The 22,880-nt window shown below is 39.4% G+C and overlaps 1 protein-coding gene across 1 annotated transcript in view; it reads right to left on the bottom strand.

Annotated features, from left to right (window-relative positions):
- Nucleotides 1–22,880, bottom strand: part of SH3KBP1 (SH3 domain containing kinase binding protein 1) — a 161,388-nt gene that overhangs the window by 61,468 nt on the left and 77,040 nt on the right. Inside the window, exon 5 of the mRNA XM_009276889.2 lies at nucleotides 7,681–7,756. Coding sequence (XP_009275164.1) covers nucleotides 7,681–7,756 — 76 coding nt within the window. The remainder of the gene's footprint in view (nucleotides 1–7,680; nucleotides 7,757–22,880) is intronic.

The raw sequence follows: 22,880 nt of genomic DNA on the forward strand, positions 1-22,880 counted from the left end.
TACTGAGCATGACGTCACATGGTATGGAATGTCCCTTGGGCCAGTTTGGGTCAGCTGTCCTGGCTGTGCCCCCTCCCAGCTTCTTGTGCACCTCCAGCCTTCTCAGTCGGCAGAGCATGGGAAGCTGAAAAGTCCTTGACTAGTGTAAGCACTACTTAGCAACAACTAAAACATGGGTGTGTTATCAATGTTCTATTCTCATCCTAATTCCAAAACCCAGCACTGTACCAGCTACTAGGAAGGAAATTAACTCTATCCCTGCCGAAACCAGGACAGCTCCCTTAAGTAATCATGGTTGGTTTTTTTTCCTATTCTGAGAGTATCCGCATCCTGAAAAACAGCTTTGCTAGATAAAAGATTCAGAGAATTAGTACAGAGATGATGTAGATGGAATACTGTACTAAAGAAGCTGAGTGCTGTGTACTCAGGGAAGTCTCTGGTTACTGGAAACAGGCTTAGCACCTCTTTTTTGGGATACAGAACAGAAGCCAGGCTGGGTTCTCAGAGGCAAACACCACTTGGGCCCAAGGAAGATCATTCCTGAGAATCCATTCTCAAGTACATAAGTTGTTCCTCCATTCACTATATAATCTACACACTGTATAATCTCAAGATTAGATGGGAAGCCAAGCACAACGCACAGGTAATCAACAGAGAAGAACAGCCACTATACCACAGTAATGGTACTATTCTGAAAGGATGCCAGTGGTGCAGCTCTCGCCCAAGGCGTGGATGAATCTCATGTGTTTCAAGTTAAAGAATGCTTTGAACAGCAAGTGTCTCCAGGGGACTCATGTCTCCTGAGTCCTATAACAGGCAATCCTCCCTCAGCTCCCCCTTGCTATTTGAAGACTATAAATTTGAATCATCCTTCAAGATGAAGACCCCAACAGACAAGAGTGGAGAGAAGGTTGTGGTTTCAGGATCTGAAAAAGTCAGTTGATAATCAGGAAAGTAAGTGCTCTCTTTCTTCTTTTTTTTTAAGCTTTTCCTCTAAAAGTATGTGTCAATGTGGATCTCACAGTAAGTGGCTGTCCAAAGCAGCAAGACTTTAACCAAAGAACTCAGTCTTTCACACATAGCAAATGGCTATGCATCTTCGCCTTCTAGTTTTGATTTTAAGAACTCTGTTCTCCCATGACCTGTCCACCTTCCCCACCTTACTCCTACCTTTTTTTTTTTTTTAATATCCAGATAGCAGAGAAACAAGGAATTAAACTAGAGAAAATTGTCAAAAAACAGATCTTAAGCTCAGCCAATGCTGATGCAGTTCATGAAAAGCCAAGAGGCAATCTTGTGAGAGGCACAAGAGGGAGCTGGGGGAAGCTCATGGCCGCCCCGTGCTCTGAAGGCTGGCACAAGAACACCGGGTGAAGGCACAGCTGTGGAAAAAATTCATGGTTTATGTACAGTAGAAGTCTGGACTCCTTGAGTGCGATTCGCACTGACATATACACTAAATCAATACAGTCCTCTGCCTAACAAGGGCCCTGTGGATCACGCTGCAACAGAGCTAGGTCTCAACAACATGGATGGGTTTGGAACAATATAAGTGACTAGACAAAGTCAGCTTTCAAACTTCTCCTAAGGGAATGGTAGACCAACATGATTTAAGTAAGTAAAAGCAAAGCCAACAGGACTCCAAATAATATGAACCTTTAAAATCAGATTAATAAAAGCAGAGAAGAATCTAATAGGTTATGTCACTTCAGTACTAAAATTGTCCTTACTCAGCAGAGCACAATGCAGCAAGAGGACGTAGAAGCACTTAATTTCAACAGTTCTGTTTAGATAGGAAGGAAGAAAAGATAAAAGGAAATACTAATTTCAGACACAGCACTGTAGAGACCAACTGGAACTTGCTGAATTTGGGGGTTTTCCAAGTGAAAAAAAAAACACCAAAAAACTAACGGTCAAAATAATATATCCTATTACAAGCCTGGTAAATAGACTTAAGCCAAATTAAAGCTTCAAACTAAGATACCGATATTAAGCATCCCTCAACTGTAGATGATAAATCTCATTTTTACATTTGACATCCAAGGCTGGGTTTATACGTCACAGATGGTTCTTCCAGAAGCCTCTTTTTTCCTCTGACCTGAAGACATTTTAAAAATACACCTGCTAGTAAACCCCCAACAGAAGACAACTTGGAAACAGTAAGGGAGGAGAAAAAATTATATTCATGAGCTTTTCAGTCCTCATTTATTAATTCAAAAATAATTCACTCTGTCAGACCACAGAGTCTCTCCCTGCAAACTCACAGCTTCTCCCAAGCAAAGGAGAACAACCTGCCATAGGCAATGAGCATTTCTCAGGGAACTGAGTGAGCAGATAAACGTTACAGCATATCTTACAACTCCAACAGGCTGGATCTGATGCAGGATGTTCAGCTTCTGGCCCGACACATTCTGAACTGAGGGGGCTTGGGCTAGGTATAATCCCATTTGAAAATATGTACCCTTGGCTACATCCTGTGATTTTTCAACTGTATTGTTCCAACTAGGTACAATGACGACACAACAATAAGCATCTTCTCTGCCCACGTCCCTCCTAGTCCCGTCCTTTGGAAGGAAAAACAAAGCCATTGCAAGCTTCTCTGACAGACCCCAAGGGCCCAGGGTGACATGCAATTCCCCTTCCCAGCATCGTCCTCGTAGCTCAGAAGTTGGAAGAATAAGCAGCAGCAAAGAACTAGATATTTATCACAAGTGGTCTGTCGCGGCACACACTTCATTGAAAAAGTCTTAAGACCATCCTAAACACTACAAAGGGGCTATCCTCTAAAAAGAACTGGATGTTTTATGGGAGTAGTTAACGTGCATCTCTGTTCAGCACCTTATGTCCCACAGTCTGTCCCAAATTCAAAAAGTGACCTATTTGATACAGTCTCAAGTCCCCCCAAAAATCATTGCCTCAAAGAGGGAGAACAATAGCAAGAGATAGCACTCCTACAGAATACAGCTGCTTCATTACCTAGGCCATTGCAAGCACTGTATTTCACCCACAGAATTCAGTAGCTTGATATGTATTTACAATTGCAGTGCAAAGCACTGATGTCAATGTATAGACCTTCTATATGACTTGGGATCCTGCAGTACTGTAGCAGGTAAATTCATTTGTTTGTATTTTGAGAGACTGGTTAAATATTATACTGTTCAAACCAGAACTGAGCAAACTCCATTTACTGTATCAGTGAACCCTCTTCACTATACAAGCATGACTCTTCTATTTGTTCTCCTGCCAGACTCTTAGGATGAGCTGTGATGTTTAAGACAGCAGTCCACAGACAACATACCTTCAGGCTTAAATTTCACAGGGAACAGTGACTCTGGAATTCGCTTTTCCTCTTAGGCCAGGATGACACAATTTCCTCCTCTTACCTCTGCTGCTGCTTCCTTGTTGTAAGGCTAGAACTGTTCCACCCCATGGCAAGATTTCCTCCATCTCAACCTAACCACTGGGCTGGATTCACCCTTCTAACTTTTCAGAAATTGATTTTTAATTTTTTTAGTAAAACAAACAACAAACCTGATTAGTTGATTTTTGAGGCTTAAATATTTCCCCCTTGATGAAGTCTAAATCATACATCAATAAAGATGGACATAAACAGTAATACTAAGTAAGAAAACAAGCAGCATTAAATCATAGAATCATAGAATCATTGAGGTTGGAAAAGACCTCTAAGATCATCGAGTCCAGCCATCGACCCAACACCACCACCCACTAAACCATGTCCCTAAGCGCCTCATCTACTCGTCTTTTAAATACCTCCAGGGATGGGGACTCAACCACTTCCCTGGGCAGCCTGTTCCAATGTTTAACCACTCTTTCAGTAAAGAAATTTTTCCTCACATCCAATCTAAACCTCCCCTGGTGCAATACTACTATTAAAGTAGTATTCCTTGAGCTTAAGCTTCCTCTCTTTAACTATTGCTTATAAAATGTTTCTGAAATGGAATAAAATGTACAAAATCTAGTGAAAAATTACATCAGTGTTACCAAAAACAAGCCAGAAGAAAAAAATCCAAACACTACATTCAGCAGAATTTGGTTTTACTATTAATTGCTACACTCAAGACTCATAAATAGATTGCACTAATAAATATTTTCACAGAACTTCACGAGATGCAAACTGTCAAAACACCACCTCATCAAACAAAAAAAAGAAACAGAACTAATTAGGGCCCCATTAATCCAGATTCAGCTGCTCCTTAATACCTTCTACCACCATGCAAAAAGATTAGTTGCTTGCTAGGATTTTGGTATTCCTATTATGCAATAGGTTAACACAAATTGTAAATAGTGAGTGGAGCAATCAAATTAAGTGCCATGGTCAATGCATTCTGTGACTTACTGCCTTTGCTGTGTTGTCTGCTTATTTATACTCCATTTTTGCAATTTCAGTAATCTGCAATAGCGCTCTCAGTCATTGTGGATGTTTTTGCTTTGCTGAATTTTAGAATCCAAAAGACCTATTTAAAAATGTATACATATTTTCTACAACATAGCCTTTTCACCGCAAGCCACTTAAACTAAAAGCAAGCTACTTCATAGGGAAAAAAAAAATCTCACCCCAGAGATACAATTATAAACACACACAGATACATGTGCCATCCCAGTTAGGTAAGAGAGATGGAAATTCAACAGCAGAGTAATTCCCCTGAGTCTAGGCACCCACAAACCTAAACCACACAACTCTCCCCTCCTCTCTTCAAAGATGCATTCTTTCATTCCTGAAAGGTTAATGATGTTTTCCAAGGGACCACTCAAGCTATGTAAGGATTTGTGCTTTCACTGTGCTCTCCCTTCGAGCAAAAAGTTCTCTTTGGCCCTGAACAGTCATCTGTTTATCCCCCAAAATCTTAAGCCCACTTTTTAGGGAGATTTACATAGCATATTGTTGGGAGATGCACCTATAGAACATACTGCTCTGTCTCTTGCTCAGGCCAACTCATCCCATTGCAGAACTCAGGCCATCTTGCGTGTACTAAGAGCAAATGGTAAGCACACCAGGTGCTTTGCTGCAAATCACTGCCCTATGGCATCAGAAAAGCTACAGGAAAAAAGCAGACTCAAATCAAGATGTGGGAAGAGTCAGCAACCATCACTCCATGCTGAAGCCCCTTTGGGCAGAGAGGGAAGATGCTACTGCTCTCCATTTCCTCTCTCAGCAAGCTCTTTCACAGTGCAACTGCATTTTTTATCCAGTTGAGACTAAGGAATAACAGCATCGGTCATGGAAAGAAACAGGTGGAAGATGAAAAATTATATTATTCCTCTACCAACGTAATCTCTCTCTTGCTTGCAGCATACATGTCCAGCAGTAATCCCCAGGGAATCTAAATCACATATCCAAAAGTCCCCTTCCATACTGAGCTGAATCTATGCATCTTCTGTTTCCTGCTGTTTCTTTGGAGAATGGCACAGCATCTGTTTTGTTCAGCAACTAAAGACTCCAAGGAAGACTGGGACACTACCATCCCAGCCAAAAGTGAACGTAGCTGAGGTCCAAGGTGGAATAATACTTTTATGCTGAACACTGCAATTAGGACATTCACCAGTTTTCTGAGACTGCAAACTTCCTTGGATTCAATGCTTTTTCAAGCTTGTTTGTGGTAGGTTTTTAGGAGAAAGCAAAAATTAGATTTTGGAGAAATGACAAATACTAGATAAATCATAGTACTGTGCCAGACTCTGATCATACTCCTCACATCTGACTATCAGGCATTAACTATATTATGAAAAAATTATTCCTCCGCCTATATCAAAAACCAAACCAGACTGAAGTATGTTTCATTTTCACTGAAAGGTTTTTCAATTTAAATGAAGGACAACTTCAACTGATTGAAAAGCATCTCCTGTGATGCCATTTGAGGCTAAGACAATTATATATCATTACATTATACCAGACCTTCCTATACATGGCCTTCTCTTTCCCAAGCAAGAACAGAGATGCCAAAAATTCTACTGAGGCCCCAGAGATTCCAGGAAAGATAAAATATCCTAAATAATAAAGTTTAGGTAGAATTCATAGAACATGCAAAGATACCGTACAAATAAGTAGCCCACCCTACTCACCAGTTCTGGCAAAAGGGATGTTGAATGATGTTTGCACACAACCATGGTGAAAATGGCAACAGAAGAAGAGGGATTTTCTGACCAAAAAGGCATGTCCAAGGGAAATAACAAAAAGGTGAAAGAACCAACCAGAGCCCAAAAGTGTTGATGGAGAAGCGTCTCTGTCAGCCAGAGCTCAATGTGTCACTGTAGAAGGTACAGTTCTCTAACCATTGTTCAGAAGGTTTCCACATTCGTTTATAAGTGGTAAAGGTATGAAACCTCAGTACCCTGGGATGCGATTTAGTGAGCAGTTTCAGCTGTCAGAAGTATGAGCTGATGTGGAAAGAGGCGGCTGTCTCCCAGCCTGGCTTACCACACAAGGGTTAGTGCTGCAGGTGGGAAAGGCCATGGGACCACCCCTTCTGATGGCACCTGCACTCAGGTCAGCTTAACCTGCTCAAGCCTGCAGGTTAGGAAAGGTAATTCCAAACCACGTTGGTTCAAGAGCCCTGCTCTACATTACCAGTTTGCACATTTTTCAGTATTTCGAGTTCGCACTTCCTCAGGGCAATTGAGTTCTTGCAGTCCCTCCCATTAACAGCCTGGTTTCACAAGGGGAACAAGATAAGAGGATGCAGCAAGTCAATTAGTGTGGTGCAGCTAATGGACAACAAGTCACTAAAAGCTGTTTTAAGCTGCTTTTGTAACTCTGAGCTGAAAACATGTGGCAAACCAGGTTGTAACCATACACTTCTCTCAGACAGCCGCTGTTCTGTTGCTCCAGATGCTTGCCTTCCTATGTCTGTATGTGTTTCAGTTCTGAGACAAAATGCTATCTGCTAACTACCTAAAAGGATAAACACATCAGGGAAGGAGAAAGACTGTGCGAGACTTAAAAACTCAACACTTTATGTTATACTAATTTTTTTTTCTAAGGTATGGCTATGTTCTCTTCCTTCTTATTCTTTTCTACCAGTATCCATAACGTTTAGTTGTAACTTTATATAAATAAAATCAAAAGGTGGGGAATATATATGTAAGTTATTTGGTAAACTAGTTACATATGCCTCCCTAGAACAGCACTGAGACCTGTCTAAAAGATTTAACTATTGCTTTTTGTTTACTAAGCATTGAAATGATGAAAACAGAACTGAAGCTGTTAGGCACTGTTCATTTTCCATACAAACTATACCACCCACACAGATTATTTCTGCTACATGAAGAAAGAAGAGGAAAAAAGCAAGGACACTCACAACCAGAGATATTTTTCTATGACCGACCTACAAGTTACAGCCTGGAGTTGGATCTTATTCAACTCTGATTAATTCCAAAGTACCCTCAAGGCTGAAAGCTGATCATGCCATTTAATTTGATTTTTGGTAGCAGAAAACTTGAGGTAGGATTATCAGAGCAAAAAAAAATTCAGAGGATTCTGTGAAACAAAGCATTCTGTCTATGTACCGCCTACTCAAAGTTTATCTTAAATACATCTATCTGCATGCTCGCTTTTCATATGTGCAGGACACTCTTTTAGCCAAAACCAGAGAAAAGCGTTCAGCTTGCTTTTAAGAGGCTTAATAGCACAAAGTGCAAAGAAGAAAAAACTATGAAACCTACTTTTTGTTCTGCTGTCCACTTCTATTTTTGTTGGCTCCTGAGTTGCTGTGGCTGGAGGTAATTTCTTCCCAACACTCTGAAAAAAAAAAAATATTCTCCTTTAAAATTTGCAGGTTCAGTTCGAAGTTGGATAACATAAAAAATTGTAATGGAAATACAAAATATAGGAGTAGAAAAAGGACAGTAAAGAAACAGAGGCAAATTAAACTATACTTAGGTTTGTCTGTGGGGTTTTTGTTACTTTTTTTTTAAATTATAATTCATAAAAATGTGATCCTCAAATTTTCCCTTTAAAGAAGTGTTTACTAAAATTTTTTAACATTAACTCCTTCACACGGTTTCAGGGAAGACTCACAGAAGCTTCACTTGTGGACTGAAAAAGAATAGTGGGGGGAAAAAAACCCTTGACTTCTGTCCGTACAAGGACTATTCATTTCAGTCATTCTAGACTGAGTGTGATTTTTAAGTTGACAACATCTCTTTAAATGGTTCCCATAGTTGTTTATTTTGAGCAAAAATAGCTAATTTACAGAGGAGTACCACAATAAGCAACAATCAGCCTCAGATAGGTAAGCTGAAAGAATAAACAAACATTATCTGCCTCCAACAAAATAAAATAAAATTGGTGATATTCATCTTTATGTATCTGCACCAATCACTATACGCATGCTATCCCCTCTCTCACTCAGCTCTTCTCCCTATCAAGAAAGTTGCCTACCTTTAAAATCCCAGCCATGTGTAGTTGAGGACATAAGTGTAACTATTACTTATTTACATAGATATGAGTACTTAGCTGTACTACTAGCTGTAGTACAGCTGTAGTTCAATCTCCTTTTCTGGTAACGTATGCATAAACACCACAAAACCTCCTCCATACTCCAGTGACCTTCTGAGTAAAAGCTAAGAGACAAGAGAGCTAGGATTTAGTCTTGAAGGCACTGAGGACCTCTTGGTCAATATGAGAAGCAACAGGAGTACAGCACTTTAAGTAGTTGAAAAATTTCAAGGTCTATAAAGAATATGAAGGGCTCCATATTAGTCATTTTGTACACTGTGTGTGTCAAAATTTATCTATGAAAAGGAGTAAAATACACACACAGGGATTTTAGGCTGGCAAAAACAGCACCTCTGGAAGAGAGGCAGTTTTGAGAGTTGTACACAAGACAGTCATCAAATTTATGTTGACAAGTAAGACAAACTATGAATTGCAATACCCAAAAGTGGCCTGTTGCAACTTAACTTGCAGGTGGCAGCAGAAATAACTGACCTTCTGATGACGTTGCAACTCTACTTACAACCCAGAGCTTGTGAACTGCTGGGGGAAGAGAGATCAACAACAAAACTCTACAGAATCTCCCAACTTCTTTGCTGAGGTGGGAATGAGAGATGAGAAGCATTATCTGAAGCAGCTATTAGGGAGGTAACAGAAAAACAGGAGATGACAGACTCCTGCAAATCAGGAGAGGGCAAAACTAAGAAAAGAGCATGACCTGGCTGTTTTAAGCATGATATATATATGCTATATATGCTATGATATATAGCACCTTTAAGCTTAAAGTCAAGAAGGATGAGGATGAAGAGCTGACTCTTGAGATCTAGCTGGAAAGCACTGAAAATTGTGCTGGACGAGATATAATGAAGAGTCTGAAGCTAGCAGGCATTCACACAGATAAAAGCACAGAATGCCTTCAAGCTGAAAGCAAGACTGGGAAGACAGCTTTTCATTCAGAGGCAAACAGTGCAGTTCAAGATAGCTGCACATCTCAGCACATGCTCATTCATGATCAAACCTGTACTCATGGTTCTGCCTCATAAAATGGTTTGGAAAATGATGAGAGCACATACTCTAAACTGTACTGATATTTAATTCAGAAAGGAGTACTTACTAAAGGAATACCCAAAAACTTTAATTTAGGGGAGTTTTTCTTTTTTTAAAGATGAAATTGTTATTCAAGAACAATTAATTAAAGGAAAGCATTTGGTAATTGCTTTATCGTACATGAATCATTGATCTTATGCCATGAAACCAAAACCCAGATAAACCCACAACAAGCTTAAATTTAACAAGCTAAAAATCGCAGCAAAAGAATCATGGGCAAAGAGGAAGAAACTAGTGTATCCCAGCGGGAAGGGGATACACAATGCAATGTAATGCAATGTAATTTCTTAATTTATAGAAGCAGATGCAAGTGCAATACTTGAAAACATTCATTCATCTGCTCGTTCAGAAAGAATGCCTGTGCAGGTGATAAATCAGCATGGGGAACCAACAGACTCCTTGGGAACAGAAAAGAGAATACCATCCAAACAAGGCTGTTCTTTTGTTGGGAGCTAGAGACAGGTCGGAAAGCAGTCTTTGCATGAGTTGCAATTTGTTCAGGAGAGAAGGTAAAAAGCCCAGGGAGCAAGGTGGCTGAAGACATGACTCTTTTTGCACACATAGAAATAGCCTGAGCAAAGAAACGAGAAACTGGACTCCTGACAGGTCTACTGGTGGATGAAGAGCAGCGCAAAACTCGGCGTAGCACATGGAATGTGCTGAAAGATCAGTGACCTACAAGATCCAAAGATCATTTATTGCGGAACGAGCAAAGTTGTCCCAGAATTCTGTGATAAGGAGAAGAAGGAATGTTTGTATCTACTAGGAGGATATAGAAAGTTGTAATTCAAATAATTTAAACAAGGGTTGCGCAGAACCCACTCTAGTGAGGAGGGACACCTGAATTTGTTGTGGGATAGCGAGAGGAGAAGACAAGTGGAACTGGTATTCTTTAATTGTAAGGGGACTGCACCCAAGGATTTATAGGGGTGACATAAGCATCACTGACAGGAAAAAAGAAAAAAAATGGATAAGCCATGCAAATCTGGTTTCAGGTGGACCTGTGCTGCCAAGATGTTTTACTCTTCCTGTAAAATGGTACTAAAGGAGATTTTTTTTAAATTGTGATTTATTTATGTTTACAATTGGTCTATACTGATCCATGCATTTACATGGAAAACAGTTGTTACCACTTTTCGAAAACATCTCCATGAAATTTAATATAGTACTCATTTGTTCATTAGGAAACATGCAAGATAAACTTTCCTCACTCTAAGACACACTGAATCCTCTATGATCTGTTAAGTCTGACGGTTCTGCTTTAACAGGATAAAACCTCAAGTATAGTTAAGATCTGTGTGCTGGGAGTCCCAGATCAAGTAATATTATCACAGTTACCAATTTTTCTGACAAGAAAAGAGAAATGGGAGACGGACACATCTCCTCCAATATGAGCCAGAAACTTTCCTTCTGACTCTCCAACTGTTCTACATCACTCATACTCCCATATAGGTCAAATATCTACCAAATTTACTAGTGGCTAGGAGAACCGAGCAAGCCCAACTTAAATTCTTGCTGATCCAACACACATCTCCCTGACAGAGACTTTTCTCCTCAGGAACTAGTTACTATAGGGTATTTTGGTCTCTTCTCCAGTGGAAGGCCCAGCATAATTTATCAAAATCTCCTTCACTTCTAAAAAAGGCAACATGGGAGCAAAGGACACTCTAATGGGGTTGAACTGAAGATTTCAATATAATTCTTTGTCCTCCTCTGTTCTTCCTTTACATAAGAAGAAGGTCAATTCAGAAAAAAATGTCCTCCAAGCCCTTCTGGACACATTGATCTATGCTGCAAAATACTGATACACAACTCCAGCTTTCACATTACTTAGTCTTTTACCTGATTCATTCCTACCTATCAGGCTCAATATTCCCAAGAGGCAAGCAGATCTTACCCCTTTGGGACACAGGCACAAAACAAGATTTAGAACTTGAAGGACTTTTTGGGAATTTAGACACTCCAAATCCAAAAGCAGGATCCTCAACCCTGCCAGTATCCCCTGACATCTCCCAGCATGAAAACTCTCTCTCCAGTTACCTAACTCTATCATTTTGTCAATAACGTTTGCAATAAAAAGCCACATGTAGCATGAACCAGAACGCCCATAATGACGCCCTTCCAGCAGTGTCCTAATTGCCAGGCTGCAAAGACAACTGAAGTTCTGCATTTTCTCTCTCGCCTGTGTATCTTGAATTCTTGGCTGCAGAATGGTTTCAGCACCAGCAAAAAGGGTAGCATATGCCCCTCTGCCTTTGTATGTCTAGCCTGGTGGTTCAGAGACACTCCTGAAGAGTACCATTTCAGTTTCCCTCTATCCTCCTCCAGTATGCTGATTAGCATAAATCTCATTCCTAGATGGTGGCAGTCAGCCTTGTTCCACTTACATTACTCTGCAGATATCGCTCTGACTTGCTTAGCCCTGTCACACAAGAAACATGTGGTGGAAACAGAGTTCCTATTTCCTAACTCCAAGCCTAGGTTGACTTCCAACACACAACAGAACATATCAACAAAACAGGCAGAATCTTGATCCCACTATTTCTGCAAGGCGAGTATAATTAGATTATTTAGCTGTCAGACACAGATCCCCCTAATCGCCTGACAAGTGAATCCTAAAGATGAAAGGGGATGAAGTGCCCTCTTGCTGCAGAACCAGCTGATAAAAGCATGAATAACCACCATGATTTGATATACAGATATTCAGAGGGATGAGACAGATTTAGCAGCAACCTGCCAGTCTTAACGCTTGGTTTTATGAAGCCAATGGAAGGACAGTCTAGCAATAAATAACAGGTTCTGTTAGCAGAAGAGGCCTTGATGGCAGTTCGGTACACTGCAAATCCCTATAACTGCAGACCAATTTCCTCTGATACTGAATTAACAACGATTACAAAAGTGGTTGAGGTGGAACACAAAGTCACATGAATGAGGTCACGGTACAATCTAAACAGTCTCATTTCCTTTCATTTATGTATTTTGGCTCAACTGCAATCCCTGCAACAGCAGAGAACAACACAAGAGAAGCAGAGCACGTAATGGGCAGTATACAAGTGAGTTTTTCTCACTTGAGGGCACTCCGGCCCTTCCCTACAACTATTCAACCCTGACGAGAGGAAGGAAAGTAGACCTGTGGTCAAGTTTCCTCCTTCAGGATATTTAAAAATTGTTATTCAGGGTTTTCTGTTGTTGTTGAGAACTGACTTGTCTATTTACTTTTGTTATTCAGGTCTTGTGTCTCTAGAACATTTGATCTGAAAATTCAAATTGAATTGTCACTTCTGCACCAGCTAGGTCCATACAGAAGATTTTGTTATACTTCTTTGCACTAAAGGAACATACTTATCCTTTGACTCTCCTTTAACAAATATAGGCTTCTCCAAGCAACAGCTTATTTACTCAGGAATAAGAGAAAAAAGATTTACTCAGCATCAGTATTTATTCTGGAAAGTGTATTGAGGTCTTTACCCTAGATAAAATATTTTGGAACTGCTACTTGAAATATAACTCCATGAAGATACTCTTAAGGAATACATCAGACATTAAAGAATTCATAAAAATGGGCTGTATGAGCTGGAAACACTAATGTTTTTAAGCTTAACACTGTTTGTCAGTTTGAATAGTGAAAATATAACAATATGCACTGACGTTTTATACAGGGGAGGAAAAGACAGTTACGTACCTTGAGAACTTTTAGAATTTCAGAAAACCTCAGTGATTAGGTTAGGAAAAAAATGCACTGTGTTTCTTTGACCACAATACTTCCTTTTAACATTCAGCTACTATTTTTGAATGCTGTTCATATGCATGAGAATTTTTTTATCTACAGGTTTTCATGCAAATCCAAGGCCACTATTAGTGACAATATAAAAGCTGTATTCTTTAATGTATTTCTGACAGTCCATTTTGTAACTGAGAACATTTTTTCACAAAGAAGCAGAAATGGTCACTAGATTCTTCCAGCTCTGGATCAACAGAAGCATAAACAAGATTCTCACTGACTATGTATAATGCTGGTGTTGTGAGGGGGGAGCCGAATTAATTTCTTTTTTTCTAATATGCTTCAAGTGCTTAAGGAACATCATCAAGTCCTTTATCCATCCTACCTGGACTACCTTAAATTAAAAAAAAGAAAATTGAAAGAGCCCAAATATAAAAACCCCAAAGGCTTTCAGATGTCAAAATGCCCTTACTCTGTCAGAGGCGAAGTAAGAGAAATGTCCAGGATTTCAGTTTTTCCCACGATACCAACATTCAATTCCACATAAAGTACTTTCTGTGACAGCATGATCAAGTATTGCTGTCCTGGGGTTTCCCAAAAGAACAGAGTTAAGAGTTTTCCTAAAGGGTCACCAATGGCACTTCAAAGAGGGTAATGGGAATTTTAAGAAACCTTTCTAGAGAAAACAAAAATTCTTTAGGGAAAGTGTGATTAAGCACCTACCTGCACATTTGATTGCCTCAGTCATCTAAAATAGCTTCTTCCTCCGTACTTACTTTCTACCCAGCTGTGCTTTGGTAGAAATACCATCCATATGCTCCTGAACTATAATTATGAGTATTTTTTAATACCAACTAGATAGGTACATCTGCCCAATGCACGCCCAGATAATATAGAGAGCCCCAGTCACCCAAGCTGCACACATTTCTACTGACATCATCTATGAGGACATTCCAGCCACAACGCAGGGTAATTTCCTTAAAACTAGGTTAGGTGAATGAACGGGACAGGAAACAAGTGCTCATCAACTCCTCAATTACACCCAGACTGTCGCAAGCACAGGCAAACAAAATCCTTTTTATTCTCCTGCTCCTAGTTTACTCTGACTATGAGCAGAGAGACAGGATGCCTCATAATTGGTGTCTCACAGGTGTCCCATAATTCACTTGCTGTGAGCAAGAGAGAGGGAACAGCCCGGTCGCTGCCCAAGCCCACCCACCAAAGGTGGCCACGTCCCCGGGGAGCCACCCTTGGCCACGGATTCCTGCCGCCACTCCTCCCCTCTGCCGTGACGTTAGCACGTCTGCAAGGGGAGAGGAGGGAATTGGTCCATGTTAAAAAGTACTGCAGAGGGGAAGGAAGAACAAAAGAGAGTTTTAATGTTATCTGCTTCACTAAACAGCTGCACAAACATTTGGGTAGAACTGTGGCAGGAAAATTTATGGTCATAGGGATAAGGTGCAACTTTCAGTTGCAGCGCTCATTTATACCAGCTTAAGCTCATCGAGAAAGCATGGTGAGCATCTCACAGTATGCTTTAATAATTCCTGGGCCCAGCATATCACATTTTGACCATGCTCAGGGCAACCCAAGGAAAGATTGCAGTAGTACTGGCCTTTACATCATTCAAAAGACTAAATACGAATGACACTCAAGTACTCAGCTCTACATACCAGAGGATACTTCCATAAAGAATGGGCACCCTGACCACAGGATCCGATGTGGCACACCCACAGAACTTTTTTAGTGGGATGTTTGGCAAATACTTCACAGAATGCAGACAACAAAGCAATTAAAGTATTTTTAAATTTCCTATCATAGTTTCTTTGCACATAGTCAAGCTGTTTTACCTTCTACTGGACAATCTGAAAATAACGCATTTTCACATGTAGTCCATATTCCAGCAGACTTAAGTGCAGTTTTCCAGCTGATGTCTGTACTAAATGACTCTTGGACTCGGATGAACACAGGCCTTCCAAATTACAGCATATCTTTGTAAAGAAATAAATCCTTTTTTTCTTTTGCAAAAGATTTTACCTGTGAAAGGTTTTACCCTTCTACAGCAAGGTTGCAAAACCCTGTATTTAGGTGCTGCAAAAGGCATATGAACTGCTGGCACCTTAATTCTCTCTGTCTAGACAAAATCAACAAATCTCTAAATAAAAGATGTCCCTCCAAATAAAATCCTGGTCTTACAAAGCAAGAGAGCAATGCCTTCATCCCATTGGATCTCCTTGAAAATTAACATCATTTCAGCCATCAGCATGACGAGTTTGGACAAAGCAGACAAGTTCTCTGAAGTGAACAGTGAAGAGGTGGAGGCCCTGTAACTGTTCATGAACATCAGTCCTCCAGGAACTGGCTACTACGCCAGCACTGCTTTAGAGGAAAGCAACATTCAAGTAGTCAACAGGTATATCCTGCTTGAACGTTAAAGGCTTTTGGAATTAGGATGCATATGTGGAAAAACTAAAGGTACTAGGGGAAAAATGTTTTCTAGGGTTCACACAGAAACTGATACATTTTTACCAAATACAAAAGTTACTTCTTGAATGCAAAAGAAAAAAAGAGGGGGACAAAAATAGCATGTCAGTCTAAATCCTACTACAATACTCTAATTCTCATTCCAGAGAGTGGTAAACAGGTTGTGATTACATTACACCACACTCAGTTCACTTGGTGCCCTAGAAATAGAGTACTCAATGTCAGAGCATCTTACAACTGCTGTATGTGTCATACACTGTCATGGCACTGGAATCCAAGCAGACAAGCAAGTGGGAAAGTAAACAAAGCAAAGGAAACGGCACAGAGGTCCCCAAACAAGAGAAATTTTAGAACAAAACATGATTTTGCTGGAGCTTTGTTTTCTGATTCATCACAGATGCTTATTCTTCAGATATACTTCTTTTTTATAGTTGAAAATAGAGGCAAAATTGCCTCTTCTCATCAGTTAAACTGCTTAAACTACATCAAGCCTAAGAACAAATGCTTTGAATACTTAAGGAATAGTCACATTTGCTTTGATTAAAAACTGTTTAATTTTTCAAAATAACTTTAACTTCTGAAATATGTAATGAAAGAAGTTACTGCTTAATTAGGTCAAAAAGTACTTGGAAATCACATACAGAGAAGACCTATAAAATCACTTACTGTGACAGAAAAGGAGTGATTTATGTGTTCTGAATGTTCAAGGCAAAATAAAGACAAAATGGCAAGCCTGTACTACCTTTGGCATACCACTCTGAAGGATTACATACAGCAGAAAGGGGAGGGAGAAAGGAAGACCAGGATGATTTAATCAATGTATGTCCACATTCCTTGATGGCTCAGAGTTTGTTACTCCTTCACATTTTATTTGATAACAACAATTAAACATCTATTTTCTCCTGGAAAAAGTTCTTTAAAAGAAAAACGGAGAATGAGTAAGAAACAAAGATCAGAGTAGTAACTTCTTTGGTAGATTTTCTGGGTGTGTCTATTTTTTTAGGAGAAAGCACTAGGTGCTGCAATTAAACTTATCTTGTATTATTGTTTTTATCTTGTATTAATCAAACTTGATCTATTTAATATGTTAGTCACAGTTACTTATTGTTTTAATGATCATTAAGCATGATTTCTTACTTAGCTGTTCAAAAGCTAGGAAATCTTAAAATTTAGGGTTTCATACAGACCCTCGCTTCTGCTGTGTTATAACTACATGTGAGTCTATCACATTTTACATGTGATCTGCTTATACTTCTCAGTACAATGGCATTCAGCTGGTTTTGTCACGGAGATGTAAAACGACAGTATGTTGTCATTCTGAAGTAGTTATTCAAGATGGAGTTCATTTCACTTAAAGATCATCTATGAGCCAGATGTGTACATACGGGCCAGTCACTGCAGGCTTCCCTTCTGTCACTGGAGGTAAACAGCCCTTTTAGCATGCAATTCATCTGGAATTCTCCTTTAGGATAAGAAAGGTCATGTCCTAATAATGCCTTTTAGTCTACAGACGGTGAAGAAATGTTGAGTACTAGCATGGCCAAATCACAGCAATTTTCATTAAAACACACAAATAAAAAAGTTGCCGGTCCTGGCTCCTGAAGAAGATTGGAATTGTTACCTAAGTGCACACTAAAAACTAAAAGTGAGATGCAGATTAAAAAGAGTTTACTGTTCACCCTGTTTTAAAAAGATTAACTTGGTTAAGTAACCGATTAAAAGACAGGAAACAAAAGGCAGGATTTCATCATGGTGACCAGTGGAGTCCCTCAGGGATCTAGATCAAGGCTTTTGTTTTCCACATGCTCACAGATGATCCAGAAAAGAGGAAAGAGAAATTCAGTTCAGAGAGAAGTAAAATTACACATTTGGAGGAAAAAAATGCTATCTTTAGACAGAAATTATGGGCTTTGAAACACATAGCTGTTAATACTTCGGAAAGGAATAAAGAGCAATGGAAAGCACTCTCAAAATCCTGTATAAATCCACCCAACACCTAGATCATTGTGTGCCACTCTCACCTCCTTTCCCCCTCACACATAACCCACCTCAGTCCCTAAAGGAACTGGAAAAGACAGAAAGTCACCAAGAATGGAACAGATTCCTCATCCTGGACAAAAAGATACACACAGGTAATTTAACACAAGTCTATAAAAATCAGGAGGGGCATTGAGAAGGTAGTTAGGGAGGACTCACTTATTACCTCTTCCAGTAATAAAAATTAAGGGCTATCAGATTAAATTAGCAGGTACCACATTCAGAACAAACAAAGGGAGGTAACTCCTTCCCACAGCATGTGATCCAGCTGAGTGGAACTCTCACAGGAGTTACAGATGCTAACATGTTACGCGCAATGAAAACGTGACTACCTGATTTGATGAGGGAAAAAAATCCATTAGGGTTATTAAACACAAGGTTTGAAATGACTAGAGGCCGTGAAGACTCACTGCGGGAATTTCTCTGTATGTTTACCCTGTTCCCACACTCTTCCCTTGCTTCCAGTATTGACCTCTGTTTGGAGGCACGATACCAGCCCAGGCACAATTCTGCTCTGAACTACAGATGTCTCAGGATCTTCCAATTCCCTGGAAATCTCATCCTTTAACATATGGAAATGGAATATTGGATGCAGTACACTTTGGAAAGTAAATCTAAATAAAGCAAGGTGACATAAAAACAAAGTGATAACACAAGGGAAACGTCAAAGGATTATTCCAACTCCTCTCTCCCCCCAAACATTATCAAACAAACTTTAAGTTTTTCAGTTAAAAAGAAAACAAAACCATAGGGAGAACAAAGATATACGGAGAAAATAATTAGAAAAGTCTTCAAAATTATAAAGCAGTAACTCTTACAGGTTAATTTAAATCCTCTGGTTTGTAAGCCACTACAGAGATTTTCAATGGAGAAAATGCTTTACGGCATATATGTCTGCTTTCCTGGGCGATCTTTTGTAGTTCCCACAGAAGCAGAGAAACCCACTATGAGTCTAAAAGATTATAAAAAGCAGACACTGGATTGACAGTCAGCAACCGCAATGAAAAAGACAAATCCACAGTACAGAAATATACATTTGCATTTCCTGTTTAGCCATCTCAAACTTTTTCTGACCTGTAAGATGGACTACGTCTACCACAACACTATCAGTGAAGTGCTCAGAACAACTTACCAACCTCCTGAATAAATTCAACTCTGTCAAGCAGTCTGAAAAGGCTTTAACCGTCTCTGACTTTCTCTGTGAAAGTGCTACAGATTTAAGATGTCTCCCTGACTTTCTGTGAAAGTGCTACAGATTTAAGATGTCTTCAGACGCACAATATTTCAGTATTTCAGTGTATGTACACACTGCTCCCTCAGCGATGATATTGATGTTTATACTGAGCTGTAACTGTTGATATCTCCCACATTCATGTAATTTATATTTTGCATTAAAAGGAGAGTCTCAAACCTTCATAGTGGGGAAGACATCTAATTAGAGAGACTGTAGTCTGAAAAGGCTTTAACCGTCTCTGACTTTCTCTGTGAAAGTGCTACAGATTTAAGATGTCTTCAGACGCACAATATTTCAGTATTTCAGTGTATGAATACACACTGCTCCCTCAGCGATGATATTGATGTTTATACTGAGCTGTAACTGTTGATATCCTCCACATTCATGTAATTTATATTTTGCATTAAAAGGAGAGTCTCAAACCTTCATAGTGGGGAAGACATCTAATTAGAGAGACTGTTTCACAGATTCCTAACTTCCCATTTGAAACCACAAAACATCTCTTCAGTGATTTCAGAACTGCTTAAATGGAAAATTACTTTAGTTCTTGTTTCCAGCTGTTGAGCTCCATTAAGAAATGACATGAGCCAGCACCAAATGTCCCATCCAGCTATCCATGCATTAAAACTACCAGGTGTTTAGCAGACCACCAGCGGTCTACAGACCACAGATGAAGAATATCTTCATTAGCGTTGCACAAGTCACCAGAGAAATATGTGCTATCTCAAGTAACGGTCAAAGAAATAAGTAGGTAAAATAGGCAATGCAAAATTTTTGTTTTAACTTCTTGGACGGAAAAGGGGGTAGGAACAAAAACAAGAATGAATATGAACAGTGAAACACCATTTTCATTAAAACTCTGGGTAGCCTGGAGAGCAGAAGAGCGCACATATTGCTTTTTACATCACTATTCTCCACAGTTAAACCTGTTCTACCAGCAGGTGAATTCAGACTCTAAAGCTTTGTAACTTGCTATTTTGACAAGTTCTTAAAATTTCAAAATATGTGCAGAGAGGGGAGTGGAGAGCCTTTTTTCTACCAATATGCTTGATGTGCTGGGCAGGAGAGAAACCTATGTGTCTTAATTTGCACGCTTTAAGACATTTATATTTCTGTAAAAATTGGAATCCTGACATTTGATGCTGTGAGGCTGTCAGTTTCAAATCATTAATGAACTAAAAATCTGCCTTCCCAAATGGTGAGAAAGCGAATGTAAGAGTTTAGCTTAGGTAGATGCTGCTGAAACAAATGGAGCAAGACATATTAGAATCACTGATGAGTAAAAACACTTCAGCAAATGGAATTTAAAAAAAAAAACCCAGAATGAAACCCACACAGCATGCTCCCAACTGCCTCATCTCAAAGCACTGAAAGCATGCACATCAAAATGAGCTGTATGAACAAGCTCATTTTCTTTCTTTCTCCAGCTTCAGATTTGCAATGCTAGAAGGTGCTTTTGTAAAGAAAGTATTTTTTTGGAGCAGATAAGTCTTCTTTCTTCCCTGCTTTATTTATTTTTCATTTTCCCCTTTTACTGACTGTGGCTCACACAAATATAAAAGATTGTGTCCCCTTGCACCCCTCGCCAGGAATTTTACCATTTGCAGGTTGCAGTTCACAATTAATTTCTATCTCCTCTAGGAAGAATCCTTTAGTCAACCTGCACTGAGTGAATGAAATTCCTTCCTACTCTCCCAGGAGAACCGTGCCTGTCTAGATTGCAGTTGGTAACTAGTATGATCCAGATTGTACCATCCAGCTTAGAAACTGCTGTTATGAAGCCTCCCTCTTTTACAAAAATTAATGAACTTTAGAACTGCTACATGGATCTCCACTTTCTTTTGCGGTAGTAAGGAGCAGTGCAGCTACTTTCATTGCAAAAAAAAAAAAATCTAGGAAAACAATAAGCAGGCAATGGCCTTCTTTAATATTTTCATTTTAAAGGGGCAACAATACTTCTTTGCTCTTTTGTGAAATTTATGATGCTGGCAACAAACTGACAAGTTCAATTATATTTTTTCAAATTCAATTACTCAAAAAAAAGACTAAACCCATACTGTCATGCAGACAGTCCTAGACTTAGCGCTGACAGCAAATATTTCTTCCATTTTGGCATTATAGTTCTTCTCTTCTCCTCAGATTATCTTTAATTTTCATCTTCTAGTGTTTTTTTTCCCCCCACCTTGCATCACTGAAATCAGGACAGAAGTTACTGAGGCAAATCAGGGAGATATTTTTATTTTAAACTCTTTCAGGGAAAACTGCAGAGCAACAAGTGACAAACCAAAATGCATTAGCATCTGCATCCAGTTCTCTTTCAGCTGACTGGAATTTGATCTCTCTTCCTTTGAATGAAGCTCTGAAACTCGAAACACAAATGGCAAATGACTAATATCATGTGTTTCAGCTTTTCTTTTCAGCAAGTGCTTTAGGTACAGAGACTGCTGCAGAAGAAACCATCAGCTGTGCATATGGAGGTCTGCTGCTCTTTGGGTGGCCAGTGCGTGGCAAATAGCCCAGCGCCCAGCAGAAAGCAGGCACCAGCAGCCCGTACTTGGCTACCAGTCGCTGTTGCCTCAGGACTTCCTCCCCAGGAGCTGAGTCCTCTCTCCCCCTCCTTGGTTTTTATCGGGAAGTTTTTACGAAGCAGTTAGTCAACTAACTGTAATAATATAAGCTCATGTCTGTAGTATTTAAGAACTATTTTAGAAACACAAAATGCCACTGACCTCCTATAGAAACACATGCAACAAGGAGTTAAAATGGCATTTTAGAAATTGGCCTACAGACTTTTTATCCCACCGAGTGCCTGGCTGGTCTACGGTCCTTTTGCACTCCTTTCACCCTTCCTCTTTTCTTTTTTTAAGGCAGAAAGACAGACAGACACATGGCACATTTTAAGAGAAAAAGCAACTCGGAAAACTTGTAGCTTCATCTCTGCACACAGCTTACTGACTTTAGCTGTGAAAAGCCAAAGTTGAGAGAAATTTACATTTTTCTACTAAGAGTCCCCAAAGTATCTGCAAATCATTAAACAGTTTACTTGGTGTCTCTCCAGTCAGCTTTCTATAAAATTTTACAAGCATCAGTTGACTCCAGTTTTCCTTGCTTTTTCTTGAAGGAAAGGATAATTTCCATTTAGATTTTATTATCCCAATATCATTTTCTCCAAAAATAATTCATATCAGTTTTCCTCATTTGTACAAAAGACTCCAAATGCCACCTCACACAGAAGAGGAATTAGTAAAGCTCCTCCTCTTTCTTCTGCCAAAAAGAAGAAGTGCAGTTTTATTAGTGCATTTGGGAAGGAAAAAAGGGGTGTGAATTTTTGTTTGCTAAGCAAACAGTTGAGAGAGCAACACATCCTAAAGACTGTGCAACTAGTCTTGCTTAACTGTAAAGTTACATTATTCTTTAGAGTAAGAAAAATGAAACCATCATATAGAAATAAAAAACATCTGTGCAAGTTTAATGGCCAAACAGTCGGAAAGGAAAATAACTTAAGCTAAACAGAGCCAGGACAGAATACGTTTTCACACAAAAGTAACCCCCTATTCTAATACGGTCCTCTATAACAGAAATGGACTTCAGGATCCCCAGCACTCTTTTTCCTTCTTTTCTTTTACCTTACCTTTTTACCTTTACCAGCATCTACAAAGTGTGCAGAAAAACCAAAGAACCCTGCAGTCGAATCCTGTGCTCTGCAGAATATATATTACGATAAAGTTTTAAACAGCCACAGAAGAAAAAACCCAACTAATTGTAAAAGAAATACCTCCTCTCCCATTGTGAAGCCAAGCTGCCTTTCAGCAGCTCGAAGTGTCCAAGAAGAGCCCTGGAGTCCT

Source organism: Aptenodytes forsteri, unplaced genomic scaffold (assembly GCF_000699145.1).
Source record: "Aptenodytes forsteri isolate BGI_AS27 unplaced genomic scaffold, ASM69914v1 Scaffold273, whole genome shotgun sequence".
NCBI lineage: Eukaryota > Metazoa > Chordata > Aves > Sphenisciformes > Spheniscidae > Aptenodytes > Aptenodytes forsteri.